This window comes from Zalophus californianus, chromosome 6, assembly GCF_009762305.2.
Source record: "Zalophus californianus isolate mZalCal1 chromosome 6, mZalCal1.pri.v2, whole genome shotgun sequence".
Lineage (NCBI taxonomy): Eukaryota > Metazoa > Chordata > Mammalia > Carnivora > Otariidae > Zalophus > Zalophus californianus.
The window spans coordinates 103633794-103647954 of record NC_045600.1 but is presented as its reverse complement, the minus strand read 5'-3'; the positions used below and the strand labels follow the sequence as shown (position 1 = coordinate 103647954).

Sequence of the window (14161 nt, the reverse complement as noted above, 5' to 3'; positions counted from 1 at the left end):
GGATGAAGCTCGAGAGTATTTTGCTAAGAGAAATAAGTCTGTCAGAGAAAGACAAATACCATATGATTTCACTCATATGTGGAATTTAAGAAACAAAACAGATGAACATAGGAAGGAAAAATAAAATAAAAACAGAGAAGGAGGCAAACCGTAAGAGACTCTTAACTCTAGGAAATAAACTGAGTGTTGCTGCAGAGGAGGTGGGTGGGTGATGGGGTAATTAGATGATGCATTAAGGAGGGCACCTGATGTAATGAGCACTGGGTGTTATATGCAGCTGATGAATCACTAGATTCTACCCCCGAAACTAACAATATACTATGTTAACTAAATTGAATTTAAACAAAAAAATTTTAAAAATAATAAATAGGGGCGCCTGGGTGGCTCAGTCAGTTAAGCGTCTGCCTTCGGCTCGGGTCATGGTCCCAGGGTCCTGGGATCGAGTCCCGCATCGGGCTCCCTGCTCAGCGGGGAGCCTGCTTCTCCCTCTCCCACTCCCCCTGCTTGTGTTCCCTCTCTCGCTGTGTCTCTCTCTGTCAAATAAATAAATAAAATATTAAAAATAAATAAATAAAATAAAAAATAATAAAATGCTGGAAAAAAAAAAAAGTACAGACTTAAGTAGTCTGTACTAACTGCGATTTAGCCCTAGCTCAGGGTTTCTCAACCTTGGTGCTACTGACATTTTGGGCTGGATTATTCTCACTGGGGGGCTGTCCTGTACATTGTAGAATTAGCAGCATCCCTAGCCTCTCCCCACTAGATGCCCGTAATATCCGCCCAATTCTGACTGCCAAAAATGTCTCCAGACATTGTCAAATGTCTCCAGGGCAGGAGAGGGGAAATTGAGAACGACTGCCCAGGGATTACACAAACACTTTCCTAGGCTCAGACTGATTTTTTTTTTTTTTTCCACTCAGAGGATTTTGGAGTTTTCTGTCAAATGCCCTGGTCTTTATTCTATTACAGCATGACATTTTCTTTTTTTTATTGCCTTTTAAAAAAATTTTTATTTACTTATTTGAGAGAGAGAGAAAGGGAGGAAAGAGCACAAGTCGGGGGCGGGGAGCAGAGGGAGAGAGACAAGCAGACTCTGCACTGAGCGCGGAGCCCGACACGGGGCTCGATCCTACGACCCAGAGATGAGGATCTGAACCAAAATCAAGAGTAGGACGCTCAACCGACTGAGCAACGCCGATGCCTCTACAGCGTGACATTTTCAGTCTGGTGATGGTTACCCCGAAACCAAAAAGTTGTTGGATTATTAAGGTAGAGCAACCGAACTCAAGAGAAACCCTGTTCCCCATCTTCCTTTAGAATTTGAATACACCTTCTTTTTATATAACTGGGTACATCCAAGGCTAAGAGAAGCGGATGAGAGAGAACTATCTACCCTCAGGAGAACTATACAAACCACTTTATCAAGGGTCCAGATGCTTCTGAGGCAGCAACTTGCCTCAGAATCTCCTTATCATTTTTCTCCCTTGCTTTTGTACCATTTTTTTTTTTTCTCACGTGGGTTGTTTCTTGTTGCCTTTGGCTAAAATGCCCACTCTTTGTGGAGAGGTGAAACTCACGTGAGGCACCTTTTTTTTAGCTCTTAGAAAGTGCCTCTTCCAAGGGGCACAAATAGAAGACTTGAGCTAACGAGAGGACACAAAACTCATTGTCCTCAAGGAGGGATCCCAGAGAGGGGAACACACGCTGTGAGCAGACCAGACCTCACAAAAGTCAGATCCCTCTGGGAGGAAGGAGAAAGATGGCAGAGAAGTGGCAGATTTACAGACCAGGGGCCTGATTCTTGGTTCCTTCAAGTTGACCTCTTTCTAGCTAAACATACCAGCCCTGGGCCCTGATGGTGACGGGTCATAAAGGAAGAGCCTATCAAACTGAAATGCTAATGTTACCTAGCCCTATTTTTATTTATTTATTTTTTAAGATTTTTATTTATTTATTTGACAGAGAGAGAGAGAGAGATAATGAGAGCAGGAATACAAGCAGGGGGAGTGGGAGAGGGAGAAGCAGGCTTCCCGCCGAGCCGGGAGCCCGATGTGGGGCTCGATCCCAGGACCCTGGGATCATGACCTGAGCCGAAGGCAGACGCTTAACCGACTGAGCCACCCAGGTGCCCCCCTAGCCCTATTTTTAATATGCCAGGGCAAGGGAAACTTGAGGGACAAGGGGGAGCCAGAGAGTTTCTATAATCATGTCTGTAGTGGGCTTGCTCTGAGCAACTGCATGTCACCACCGCAGAGCCTGGAGCCAGCCGAGGCACACTTAGGAGTGCGGGACAGCAGACGGGGGGTGGGGGGGCGGCTTTCACCCACGGTACATCTGTGGAGTAGCACAATTAGAATCTGCTTGACTCTGCGGGACCTGGGTAGTTTTATAAAACCTTTAAAAAGGAGAAAAGAAATCTTACAAAGCTAAGATGGCTAATTATCTACTTTCTGAGACTAGAATGTATACTTCGTGGTTACTGACCTTGTGTTTCTAAAAGTTCTTATTTTTAAATAAAATCTATTAGATGGAAAATATCATCAAGTCTACCAAGGTATCCAAATGAAAGACCAGAGGAGTTCCCACCTTCAAATTCCCCTGGATACGGGGGTGGGGTGGGGGCTGAATAGTCGGGAGCAATTATCAAATGTGCTAAGAAGTCCCTAGTCCCTTCATCTAGTGCAATGTAATGGGCCATGTGTTTCCAGAGCACACCCCAAGTCAGGCACTACGGGGAACAGAAAACCCCAGTGTGGATGTTCTCTGGCTTCTAAGGGCAAGCCTCTGGCACAGAGCAGACCAGGGGGGAAGTCAGCAAGCTGGACGCCCCCCCTTGGTGAGGTGGCCCCAGCTGCCTTCCCAGCACTCTGCACCCCGCCCCCACCCCGGCATTCATCCACACCGTGTAGGGCCTCCCTTAGCACGGTACTGCTTTCACCCGTGCACACACGATTTCCTGCGCCTGGGATGCCCCTCACCTCTCCCACTTGAAAAATTCTTTCAAGACCCAGTTCTAATCATATCATTCCAGAAATCTTCCCTGTTCTCCTGAAGGTGACTTAGAATTTCCTTCAGTGCAGCTGGAACAACTCATTCATCTCTGTGACGGTTCTTAGCATACCACAGGGTAATGACTTACTGCGTACGGAAGAGAATAAGCATGTCGAGATTATCCACACGCGCTACCAGCCCCCTAAGACAGGGACGGTTGGGATCTTAACTCTTGTGGCAGGCACTGTGCCTGGTGCTCACTGCGAGTTTGAAAGAATGTAACCCACCCCGTCTCCCTGCCCCTCCCCTCCCCAGGGTCTTCTCTGCAGAATGATTTGAACATAAGCCTGGCCAGTTGTTACATTCCAGTTTCAAGTCCTATTTTGCTTTGTTTTCCATTTGCCAGCGGCATTCAAATCAATCCATTTGTCTAAGAAACATTAAAGATCTGTCAAGGCTAAGTTTTGAAGTCCTGAGAGGGAGTTGCCCTGGGAAGTTGTCAGGCTTTTTCTGTTGCTCTGGCCTGAAAGGAATTAAAGGCCCCAGTCCCACCACCTACCATTCCTTCAGCACAGACAGCCTGAGACTGGCCATGGAAGGGAGCTGAGAGTACTAAGCCTTAGTACTAAGCTCAATAACCCACGCCTACTGCTCCAGAATTCAGGCCCCCCAGAGCAACGTGGCTTTCTGTCCTGGGCCCGCAATCCAGCTCGCTCGTGTAATCTGGTGGTATCTCTTTGGCAGATTTATTTGTAGAAATTATTTCTTTTTGGGATTCCCTAGTGCCAATAAGAAAAGCTCCCCAGTTAAGTATGTTCTCCAAAGATAGTTCTATTCTGTGGTCACCGAGGGCAGCTTCCTTGCTTTTCTTACCAAAGCCTCGTCAAAGATGGGGCCAGCATCTTAGTTACTTCAGCCTATGACTTGTATTAAGCAGAATAATAAGAGCTTTTATCATCCAAAAGGGGATTTTATGTATTTAAACTATCAAATCGCTGCTAAACCAAAACTCTTCTTGTTTCTTTTATAAGACTGGAGACTGCTAAAGGCATAAACATATACATAAGATGTATACATATGTACATCCATACATGTAACTATGTAAGATGTCACTTACTAAAACAGTCCATATTTGAAAATAATATTTTGAAAGGAAAAGGATTATTTTCTGTTTGAATAAGTAGAATTGCAAATAGACCTAAAAAAAAAATGCTAGAATTGTTCCAGAAGCTGCAAGCTGTGTAAATGCGGTGCTTGTCCCTTCCGCTGGGCTGTTGTGTGTGTGCATCTGAGGCTTCAGAAGACCTCAGAAGCAGTTAACCGGCACCCCCGGGTCCCGCAAGAGAGCAGTGAGGGTGCAGCTCCTGAGCTAGCGAGAACAGGTAGCGAGGACCCTGGGGCAAACGGCTTGCCTGTCTTCAGGGATCTGTTAGGTTCTTCTGTATCTGTGCGATTTCCTTCTCTGCGTCAGACTGCCCTGTCTTTGCTCACCCTGAACCGTACTGGAGCGCTTTATGGAGAGCAGAGAGCTCTGCCACGTCTGTGGGGCATGTGCCCTCTTACCAACTAGCTCACAAGCCCCTTCACCGTGTTTTCATACTTGGCTCTTGTGGGCCATCGCTGTCAGTCAGCCTCTCTCTGTCGCTCCTGTTCTCAGTGTTCTTCAGTGGGAACTGCCTGTCTTATTTGCTGATTAGAAACAAACCATTTCTTTTTTTAATCTGCAAATGAATGTCCCTGGCTGTGTCCCTCCCTCCATCATCTGTGTTGCCTATTCTCTACAACACCCCAGAGGCTCTGCTGTGATGCAGGCTTTGGCTTCTCTCTCTGGGATCTACTGCTTCAGCTGCCCCAACGCCTATTCCTGTGCCCCCCCCCCCCCCCGAAGTCTCCCTGCCTTTCCCTCTCCTGTTAGTTAGCAGAATGGGACCCAAACCCTGTGGGCTGCATCGCTCTCTGCAGAGAAGTCCTGCTTCCTTGATGGCTGGTGCCATCTCAGCTCGCAGGGGACAGCATCCCAACATCGTCCTGCCCTGGGCTTCTTTAGGGGGAGAATTCTGATGAGGTGACACCCTCATTGCCACTCATCTTCCATAGTGGCTCATGCTCTTCACTTGCTCAGTCAAGGTGCTTTGTCCTTGCTGTATCAAAGTCTTGGCTGAAAAGCATCTGTCCCAGGCTCTGGGGCTTTCCTTGTCTTTGTGGCTGCTTGCTTATTTCATTATTTCCACAAAGAGGCAACTTAGGCCCTCACAAGTAGTCATCTAGGAGCCAGGAGCCCTGCTTAGAGCCTGGATTAAATTAGGCCGTTGTTTATAGGGCCTAATTCAGCCAAGGGCAGCCAGATTTCCTCCAGATGAGCCACCAACCTGGGCCACAGGCTCTTGGGAAAAGTCCCATCCCTGGGGGCCTTGCTTCTGGAGAGTTGGCTCTGCTCCCTGAGCTCCCTGGGGGCACTTCCTCCAGCCTGAAGTGGGGCTGCTCAGCTGTCTGGGGGCCTGTGTGGCTCTCCAGAGGTTTGAGGTGACTGTGAAAGAAACGACTTAGAAACTGTCCAGTTTGGATGGCTTAGCTAAGTGGTTAGGCTTACCAGTGGTCTTTTTTTTTTTTTTTTTTAAGATTTTATTTATTTATTTGACAGAGAGAGACATAGTGAGAGCAGGAAAACAAGCAGCGGGAATGGGAGAGGGAGAAGCAGGCTTCCCGCAGAGCAGGGAGCCCGATGTGGGACTCGATCCCAGGATCCTGGGATCATGACCTGAGCTAAAGGCAGATGCTTAACGACTGAGCCACCCAGGCACCCTTACCAGTGGTCTTATGTGGCGAAAACTAGCTGGTACCACCAGCATCTGGAGTTTTAGGAACAAAGAACAAAAGTATATTTCATCAAAAGGCTTGGAAAAAAAACCACGACTAGTTGCGGGGTTTTGGTTGTTGTTTTTAAGATCTTAGAAGCCTGGGTTGCCTCTAGGTACCTTAAAAAAAACACCCCAAATACCAAATTACAGTGTGCAGAGGCCACGGGCTATGCAGACAACACAGCATATGCTATACAAACACCGGATGCTCTCCCCAGGGGAGACTCCTATCCCAAGTGTCTCCCTAAGCCACACGCTTGTCCTTGTGTTCAGGTTACAAGAAGAGACCTGGGGTAGGGAATCAGGCCATGGGAGCCACTCTGCCACTTGGGAGGCCAGGGGCTGCTGATGGTGGCCAGCAAGAGCCAAGAGAACAGGCCACCCTGTTCTTTGTGGATAGCTCCTCTCCACAGCTGCTCTGCTTCTCCTTACAACAGCCTGGGGCCACCTGCGGAAACCAGACCAGAGACTCCTAGCGGCCAGCCTCAGATGAGGGAGGCTGCACGCTCCGTATGAGATTGTGAAAGAGGACAGTAGGGAAAGGGCACAGGGCTGAGGGCTCCAGGGGGATCAACTGGCCACACAGCAGAAAAAGGGGGTGAGCAAAACCTCATCCTGCAGTCTCTGGTCTGGTTCTCCAGGGTGTTACGTGCCCCAAGTGTGAGTCCCTGGCTCTCTGCTGGCGTCTCACAACTGGTCAGGGCTCTCCCAGGGTCTGAGTCAACACAGTGGGCTCTGTGGGCACAGGCTCTCCGGAGTACCAGGCTGGGTGGCCACTACCTGCACAACTCTGGCTTCCAACATGAACTGGAATAAGCACCCATACTACATATGCACATACATTAGAAGTTTCTCCTAGGTCAGAAAACCACCAGACAAGAGGGGATCTGTAACAGCCTTTCTTTAGATGGAGGACCTAACTGGGAGAATGGGGAGTAGTTCTAAGAACCTGGAAGAAGCATGCTGGGGTAACCCAGGGGGGCTTCATGACTGGGTTCTTCTGTGTTACTCAAGAAGATGGGCTCACCCATGACCGTCCCCCAGGGAGGTGCCTAGGAAGCTGACTATGGGATTTTACCTCAGATAGCTGGGCACTATTTCAGCCCCGCTGAGGACTCCTAACTCATCCCAATAATAATGCTCTGAGAGAAGCCACAATCTCAGGGTTCTACACAGCAGAGAAGGGAGGCGGGTACGGAGGGGTTTCTCCAGTTTGCCCAGTGAGGCCAAAGCAAAAACAGAACCATCACGACAACAAGACTGGATAGGGATAGGGCAGAAGTCTAGCGAAGGCTCCAACTAAGCCCTGCCAGCCCCAGCCTGCCAGAACCTGGCCGATTCCTTACCGATGAAGAGGGGTAGGGATGCGAGAAGCACACAGTAGCCTGCCCAAGTAGACTCTGATCCTTACCCTTCCTCATCTTCCACTTTAGCCATGTTGTACTAAAAACTGAAGTCTGGCCCTAGCAAAGAGACTGTTGTGATAAAGGAGAACTGGAGAGGGAGATCACAGTGTGAATTCCCAAAGTGCACAATTCCCTCTATACCATGGGGCACCCAGAAAATCTGCATAAGCCCTGTACTTCCAACCAGACAAAAGGTGGGGCTTCGCTCAACACACTGGGCAAATCCACCATGGTTTGACTTGGTTAATTTTCAACCTTTTCCTCTCCCCTTTGAAGTGCAAGACCTTACGTACGCAGGACTGAGTCTGGGTATGTGGCCTGCCGGCCTTGCATGCTGCAGCTGGGTGACTGCTGTGATTCTTGGTATGATCTGGGCCTGTGAGTCTTCTAAGCCCATCCTCCCTGCTTCTCTGTGCTGTCAGTCTGGCTCCTGGCCCTCTCCTTTCTGTGGGTCCTACCTTCAAACCACTCTATGATTCAAAGATGAACTGCCAATCAAATGCTTCCATAATGAAAGACCTAATCACTCTACAGCATGTGTACATTCAATGAGCCTAACCAAGACCTCTGTTGGCCATGCTGGGAAGCTGCAGCCTAAGAACAGGCCCAAGCCCAGTGTGGAGGTTGGGTGACTGGCTAGGTGATCTTGGCAGTGGGCCCCTGGTTGTTTTGGACTACTTAGGACTGTGCAATGGAGCTTGGGAGCAAAGCCGATAGAGGCTTCCCAGTGGTCCTTAACTCCAGCAAGCCAAGACAGAGTAAGTTCTTATTCTATAGCCCAGGGTTTCTCCCAAGTATGGTTCATGAACCATGTACATCAGGATCAGCTAGAGCTGTTTGGTAAAAATGCAGATTCCTGGGCCCTGCTCTAGACTGAATGAGTCTGTGATGCTTGGGCTCAAAAAAGTCTACATTTTAAACAAGCTCTTCAGATGATCCTGGTGCAAGTTTGCGAACCCTTGCTGGAGAATGACTACAGTTTGAAAATGGCTCTAAGTACTCCAACCAGTTCTGCTAAGCCAAAGACCAGAACCTGAGAACAGAAATGGGGAAATTACATCCTTCTGTGGCAGATTACACAGCTGTCACTTGACTTCGCAACCAAGTGCCATGGGATGAGACGGACGCAAAGGAAGGGGGAGTGTAATGCATGTTCACTGCCTCTTCCCCAGGCATTATCCTTTCAGCGGTCCTGGCTGGCGTTCTTGGCATCTGTGTTGTCCTGGCAGTGTCCATTTGGCTTTTCAGAAGAAAGAAAAGGTGAGCTGGTTTTGGTTCAAAATGGCATTCGGGTAGCTTATTTGTCCATGAGGACTGATCTGTTTGGGAAGGCAGTCTGCAGAATGAAGAGCCCCCAGCACCTGTACCAACACTTACCCTAGTAGTGCTGTTTCCTAAACACCATGGCCCCCAGCCTCCTTTGCATGAGACACTGGATCATTATGCTCAGAGGTGGAGGTGTGTCCACCAGCCTGCCGCCGTGGCTAACACCTTAAGACAAGTCTCTTGATTTGGGGATGGGGAGGTCCCATTTGCCTAAACATAAGCAGCAAGGCTGTCTTCCTTCTAACATCTTTACATCTGTTTTTTTTTTTTTGTCTCTGAATCCAAAAAGAAAAATGAAGGGAAATTTTTTTTTTTTTTTTTTTTTTTTCCCCTTTCAAACACCGGCTTGTTTACTCAGGCCAACAAACCCTCTGAGAGAGCTGAATGAGACAGGAGGAAGATTTTAGGCCGGAGCCAGGTCAGCTGTTTGCTAGAGACCAGGTAACGTCCACGTGATGCCTCTCATGAGTGAGGTAGATGGTCAACCTCTTGCTAGAGGTATCAGGGTGCCCACCCACAGCCCAATGGAAAAGGAGAATGATGTGCCTGGCGCAACAGCACGGGCGGGCTCGAGCACAGGGCTGATTCAGACACACAACGACCCACCAAAATGAACAGGTTGCTCCAAGAAAACTTAGCCTCAGGGAGTGGGACTCGTGCCCGGAGGCCTGCACACCACCCGCTTCCCTTGCTTCGAGACATTAGAAATCAGACTGTCATGGTTACCTACTTCCACAAGTGGAGTTTGCACCTGTCCTGCCCATCAGACATGTTTCATGTCGCCCTGGGAATCTGAGGGGTGAAGGGGTCGCTGGGAGGGTGGGTGGGATGGGAAGGTACAAAAGGGAGGAGGGAAGGTGGAAGGAGAAGAGAGGCTGCAAAGCAAAAGATTTAAAAGCAGGTGAAGTTTAAAATCCCATCTAGGAGCTGGGGGCAGTGGGAGCCCTGCGGGAGTGGGCAGGTGGGGAAGCGAGGCTAGTGGCCATTACTTCCCGTGCAAGTCACTGAGCTCCACATCATCCTTCCGGCGCTTGTGGGTGAAGAGCGAGGTGACCGGGTAGAGCTTTGCCTTGGCCTGGAACCGGTAATGGAACTTCCATTAGCTATTAATGGCCTTTGCTCATGTTTTTATTGTCATGTTTGGTTTTTCTAAAACCAATTTATTTTTCTATAATGTATAAAAAAAATTTTCCAGGAATCCTGTTATGGAATCAAAGGTTTAAAGTTGGGGTGGTAATGAGACCTTCTTCAAAATGCCGGTCTACTATCATCAGCTGTTATAAGAGAACAACTGGAAAATGAACAACAGGTTCCTTTTTGGTTAATACTTTATTTTGGGGGCATTCCTCCCAAGACCATCAGAACAGGGGAAAGGTCCCCACAAGAAGAATCTGACCCCTAAAATTCATCTCATTCCGTAGCTGAGTCAGGCTGTTCTCTGCTTGTCTCTTCTCTTTAACTGAGACTTGTGTGTTCTTCTTGTTCCAGTAGCAAAAAAGGTGACAACAAAGGAGTCATTTACAAACCGGCCATCAAGAAGGAGACTGAGGCCCATGCCTGAGGCCCCAGAACTCCCAGGCACATCCAAGGAAGGACTTTGCTTTGGACACTACACACTGTGGCTCCCTAGACATTTGAAATACCTGAGGGTTCTCTGAAGCTCAACCCACAAATGCCCCAGACCCATGGGGGGCCTTTAGGTGGGTGCCCTGCCATCCTGATGCCACGGCCACTGCCAGTATGATCTGTGGATGGCAAGAACTCGCCAAAGAGGCAGGAACTCTGAGCTGTCTGCTTCATCTGTCTGAGACCATGAGGTTGTCTGGATTCTGGGGCCACAAACCAAGTCACCCACTGGGGGCTGTGATTGGTTTGGTCAGAAAACACTTTCATCCAGGGATTCACTTGAGTGTGGTTTCAAGGATCCTGGAAATTCTGCCTCTTGTCCAAGCTTTCAGACCAGAATGTGTACTATCTGCTTAGATTTTGCTTTTGAGACTCAGTTTCTTTCCTCAGGGAAGGGACTGTTTTCTTCCTCTGATTTCTTTCTGCTATGACAAAACTTTTGGTCTGACCTTACACCTGGGAGGAAGAATGATACAGGAAGGGTCAAGGCGTCAGAGACAAAAAGAAAACAAAAGATATTCTTTGAAACACAGTAGAGGCATTTCCAAAGTCCTGTGCTTTGGGTCAAACGCATTGAATGGGCCCGGAGAAACAGAATGAGAAGACACATAAGGCCTGGAGGCACACACTTCGGAGTCAGAACTGGAGTCAGAAGTTGTCAAGTCTTAAGTGTGAGGACAGAATATTAAGCCCAAGCCCAACCTCCTGTCAGCAGCGCAGTTATGCTTTGTACTTCACAGACTTTATAAATAATTAGGCTATTCCTTGAAAAGTGTTGTTACTTTCTCTCTCCTAGAGTAGACACGAGTTCTGAGATGACCCAAACTGCTTTTGAATCTAGAGGAAATACGCAGAAGCAAAATCACTGAAGAGCTTTTTCTCTTGCCCAGATTTCATTTTGGCCACTTCGGTGGTGTCCCTACTGCCAATCTAGAATTGGGATGTACCTATTTCCCTGACTTGGAGGATGTTGAGTCCTGGCTTGGTTAAAATCTGTTTTCAAGCTATGAAAGCAGGAAGTTATCTGTGCAGGGTGGGGGCATCATGGTATGTAGGGACCAATAATAACGGAATGTTACAAAGATGCTTCATGATCTTCTACCCAAGCCACAGTTTCTGAGAAGACTTAACTCTTTAATAGATGTAAGAGCCCCTTGGAGACCAGTTAGTTCCATGACTGAGAAGGAGCCTCCACCACCAACTTCTCATGGCCGGCACCTTGCAGTTCACAGAGAACTTTCGATTCCTGGTCTCATTCTGACAGCATGGAATGTCCTATCAAAGCACAGGTTTCTTTATAACATCTTTTTCCTTCTACTCCTCCCTCTCACTCTGAGAACAGTCTTCTCCCTTCTCTACCATCATGACTTTTTGTAGTGGTGGCAAGCCCCATGGCTTTGTAGCTAGTTTGCTAAACAGAGTTACAGAAGACCTAATGAACACTCAGACACGTGTGTGCACAGGATCTTTGACAGCCTCGGAGCCTGGGGTGGCATCTTCACCTTGCCATTAGCATGCCTGATGCTGATCAAATGACAGCAGGGACAAGCCTCATGACAGAGCATAGTGAATTAGGTGATGCTTCCTTGGCCTTGGCCCAAAGGTGCCAATCAGAAACCAACATAAATCCAGAGTCCTGGGACTATCTCTCTACCTTTTATGGACAAATTTTGCAAGAAAACAATGAGATCATTGTAGCTGGCACAATGGCTGTTCATAAAAAGGGAGATTGACTAGGCCATGAAAACAGTGGCATTTTCTCCTGCCCTGTGGCTGAGATAAAGCAAAGCTAGGGAGGCAGGCAGAAGGCTCCAAGAATCAACACTGTCAACTTCCTTGCTAATCATTATGGGGCTCCTGGGGACCAAGCTTGGAAACTGGGAAGCCTTTCCTCAGGTTCTCACTCATTCCACCAACACCAGTCACCACTGAAGGAAACCAGCACTGTGGCGTGTGAAGTTCCTCTGCCTCACTTGCACCCCGTAGAAGGCCCAGGTGCTGTGCTGGGTGCACTATAGGTACAGATCACAAAAACAAAGCCCATGTGGGAAAAGGACAGGGAAGGCCCTGGCTTCTTTGTTTCTTACTAATGGGAGAGTTTGAGTCTCTTTGTTCTGTTTCTTTAGGATCATCTAGTAAAAATAGTAAAAATTTATACCTGTTTCCTTAAGAGACATTCTAGGATTTTGCTGCATTGACTATTAATCCCATTTCAAGTTCAGACCTTAAATTCTTTCCCCCTTCACTAAACTCTCTGAAGGCCTCCTGAGCACCACTGGGAAGCACCAGGGTCTACAGCATCCCTCTGTCCCTGTGCCTCGGATGGACCGTAGGCCACTATGATGATGGTCTGTTTAGCACTTCTGTATTTATTGTAAGAATGATTGTAATGAAGACATAAACTATAAATATGAGAAATTATAAATAAAATGTTTTTCACATCAGACTGATTTTTTTGGAGGTGAGGTTCAAGCATTATTGTTGGCAAAGCACTTTGTAGTCCCCGGTCTATGGTGACAGGTAACTGATCAGAGTAAGTAATGTCACTTGTCTATAATGTCTTAGCACCTGGCTCCAAAGGAAAATACACTGATGTACTTAATCATTTTATTGAGGACAGAGGCCCATAGTATGTGTAGCCCTGGAGTCACATAGCTGCTTAGCGAACAGAGCTGGGAAATCTGGAATAATCAGGGAAAGGCTCAGAGAGAAGGGGGTATCTGAGCTGGGCCTCAAAGAAGAAGTCAAATTTGAACAGAAGGAAGGAGAGGGAGGCATTCCTAACTAAGAGGACATGAACATAAAGACTGGGCCTTATGTCTCTCTACTTCACTGGGTATTGCACTTAGAGTATGTTGGAAGCCTCTCTTGGTTGCCTGTTATCTATTTTGGATTTTTTTTTCAAAACATGCTATCATGTTCCATACAATTTTTTATCTAAATCCAGATTTCACATTCTGGTTTGGTGGAAGAGGCAATCCTGTAGAGGTTACAAACAGGCACCATCACTGTTTGTTTATCTAGGAAATCTTCCAGTTTTCACTGCAGTTGCCCAAGGATGGAAACAGATGAACTGTCCAAGGGTAATTTTGCTCTAGTAGGTGATAAAACAGTGGGCCCAGCTTTAGAATAGAAACATTATAAACCGTCCAGGTTCTGATGGTCTCTTCAGTCAGAACACAGGTATTTTTCAGTTCGCCCCCTTTAACATCCTTCGGAGGTAAGGACAGGTGGAGCAAGGCACCCCCACAGTGGCTGTGCAACTCTCATTCCTTTGCACCTGCTCCCATCCCACTGGGGCTGGGGTGGCAGGGGGCGAGGTTGGAGTGAGCAAAAGAAATCATCTGCCCCCCTTTCATACCCTTGCTCCCCATTCCCTGAACTCAAGATTCTTTGGGGCTGATGATCAGGGGCATGTGGTGGCAAGAGCCATGGATTGGCAGGGGAGACTCAAGTCTCTCCTCAGGTTGGCCATTACCTCCTCATGTAAATGCAGCTATATATACAATCTAGAGCATGTAGTCAGATAGAATATAAGACGATACAATGCGAGACAGGTGAAAATTTAAAGTTATGGTAGCCACACACCCCAAAAAGGAAAAAAATAGTGTCATCAATTTTAGTAATATATTATAAAGCCCAGTAGATCCAAAATACTATAACTTCAACATGTAATCAATATTTTGATATGAGATAGTTTCATTCTTCTCTGTAGTAAGTCTCTGAAACCTAGTGTGTATTTTAAATTAACAGCACAGCTCGATTCGGATGCTAAATTTTCATTGAAAATATTTGATCTGTGTTTAGGTTTGACAAAATTACAGTGGAAAAAGCCGATTCACATGCCCGAGTTGCTCCAAACATGCTTAAAAGTTTTCCAAAACCTGAACCAATTATCAGCTTTTAAATTGAAATTGATTGAAGTAAAATAAATCAAGCTTTTTCTCACTTTCA

General features: G+C 47.2%; 2 protein-coding genes across 8 annotated transcripts in view; one reads left to right on the top strand and one right to left on the bottom strand.

Moving 5' to 3' along the window:
• Positions 1–12653, top strand: part of CA12 (carbonic anhydrase 12) — a 55921-nt gene extending 43268 nt beyond the window's left edge. For 2 of the 7 annotated variants that reach the window (XM_027572128.1, XM_027572126.1), the window contains 3 exons: positions 7532–7564; positions 8428–8515; positions 10070–12653. In XM_027572128.1, coding sequence (XP_027427929.1) covers positions 7532–7564; positions 8428–8515; positions 10070–10142 — 194 coding nt within the window. In that variant the 3' untranslated portion in view covers positions 10143–12653. Of the gene's footprint in view, positions 1–7531; positions 7732–8427; positions 8516–8939; positions 9334–10069 lie in introns of those variants that run through there. The other 5 variants (XM_027572127.1, XM_027572129.1, XM_027572131.1 and 2 more) reach the window with 5 other exon arrangements.
• Positions 1–14161, bottom strand: part of APH1B (aph-1 homolog B, gamma-secretase subunit) — a 78864-nt gene that overhangs the window by 15650 nt on the left and 49053 nt on the right. The gene's annotated exons all lie outside the window — the stretch shown is intronic.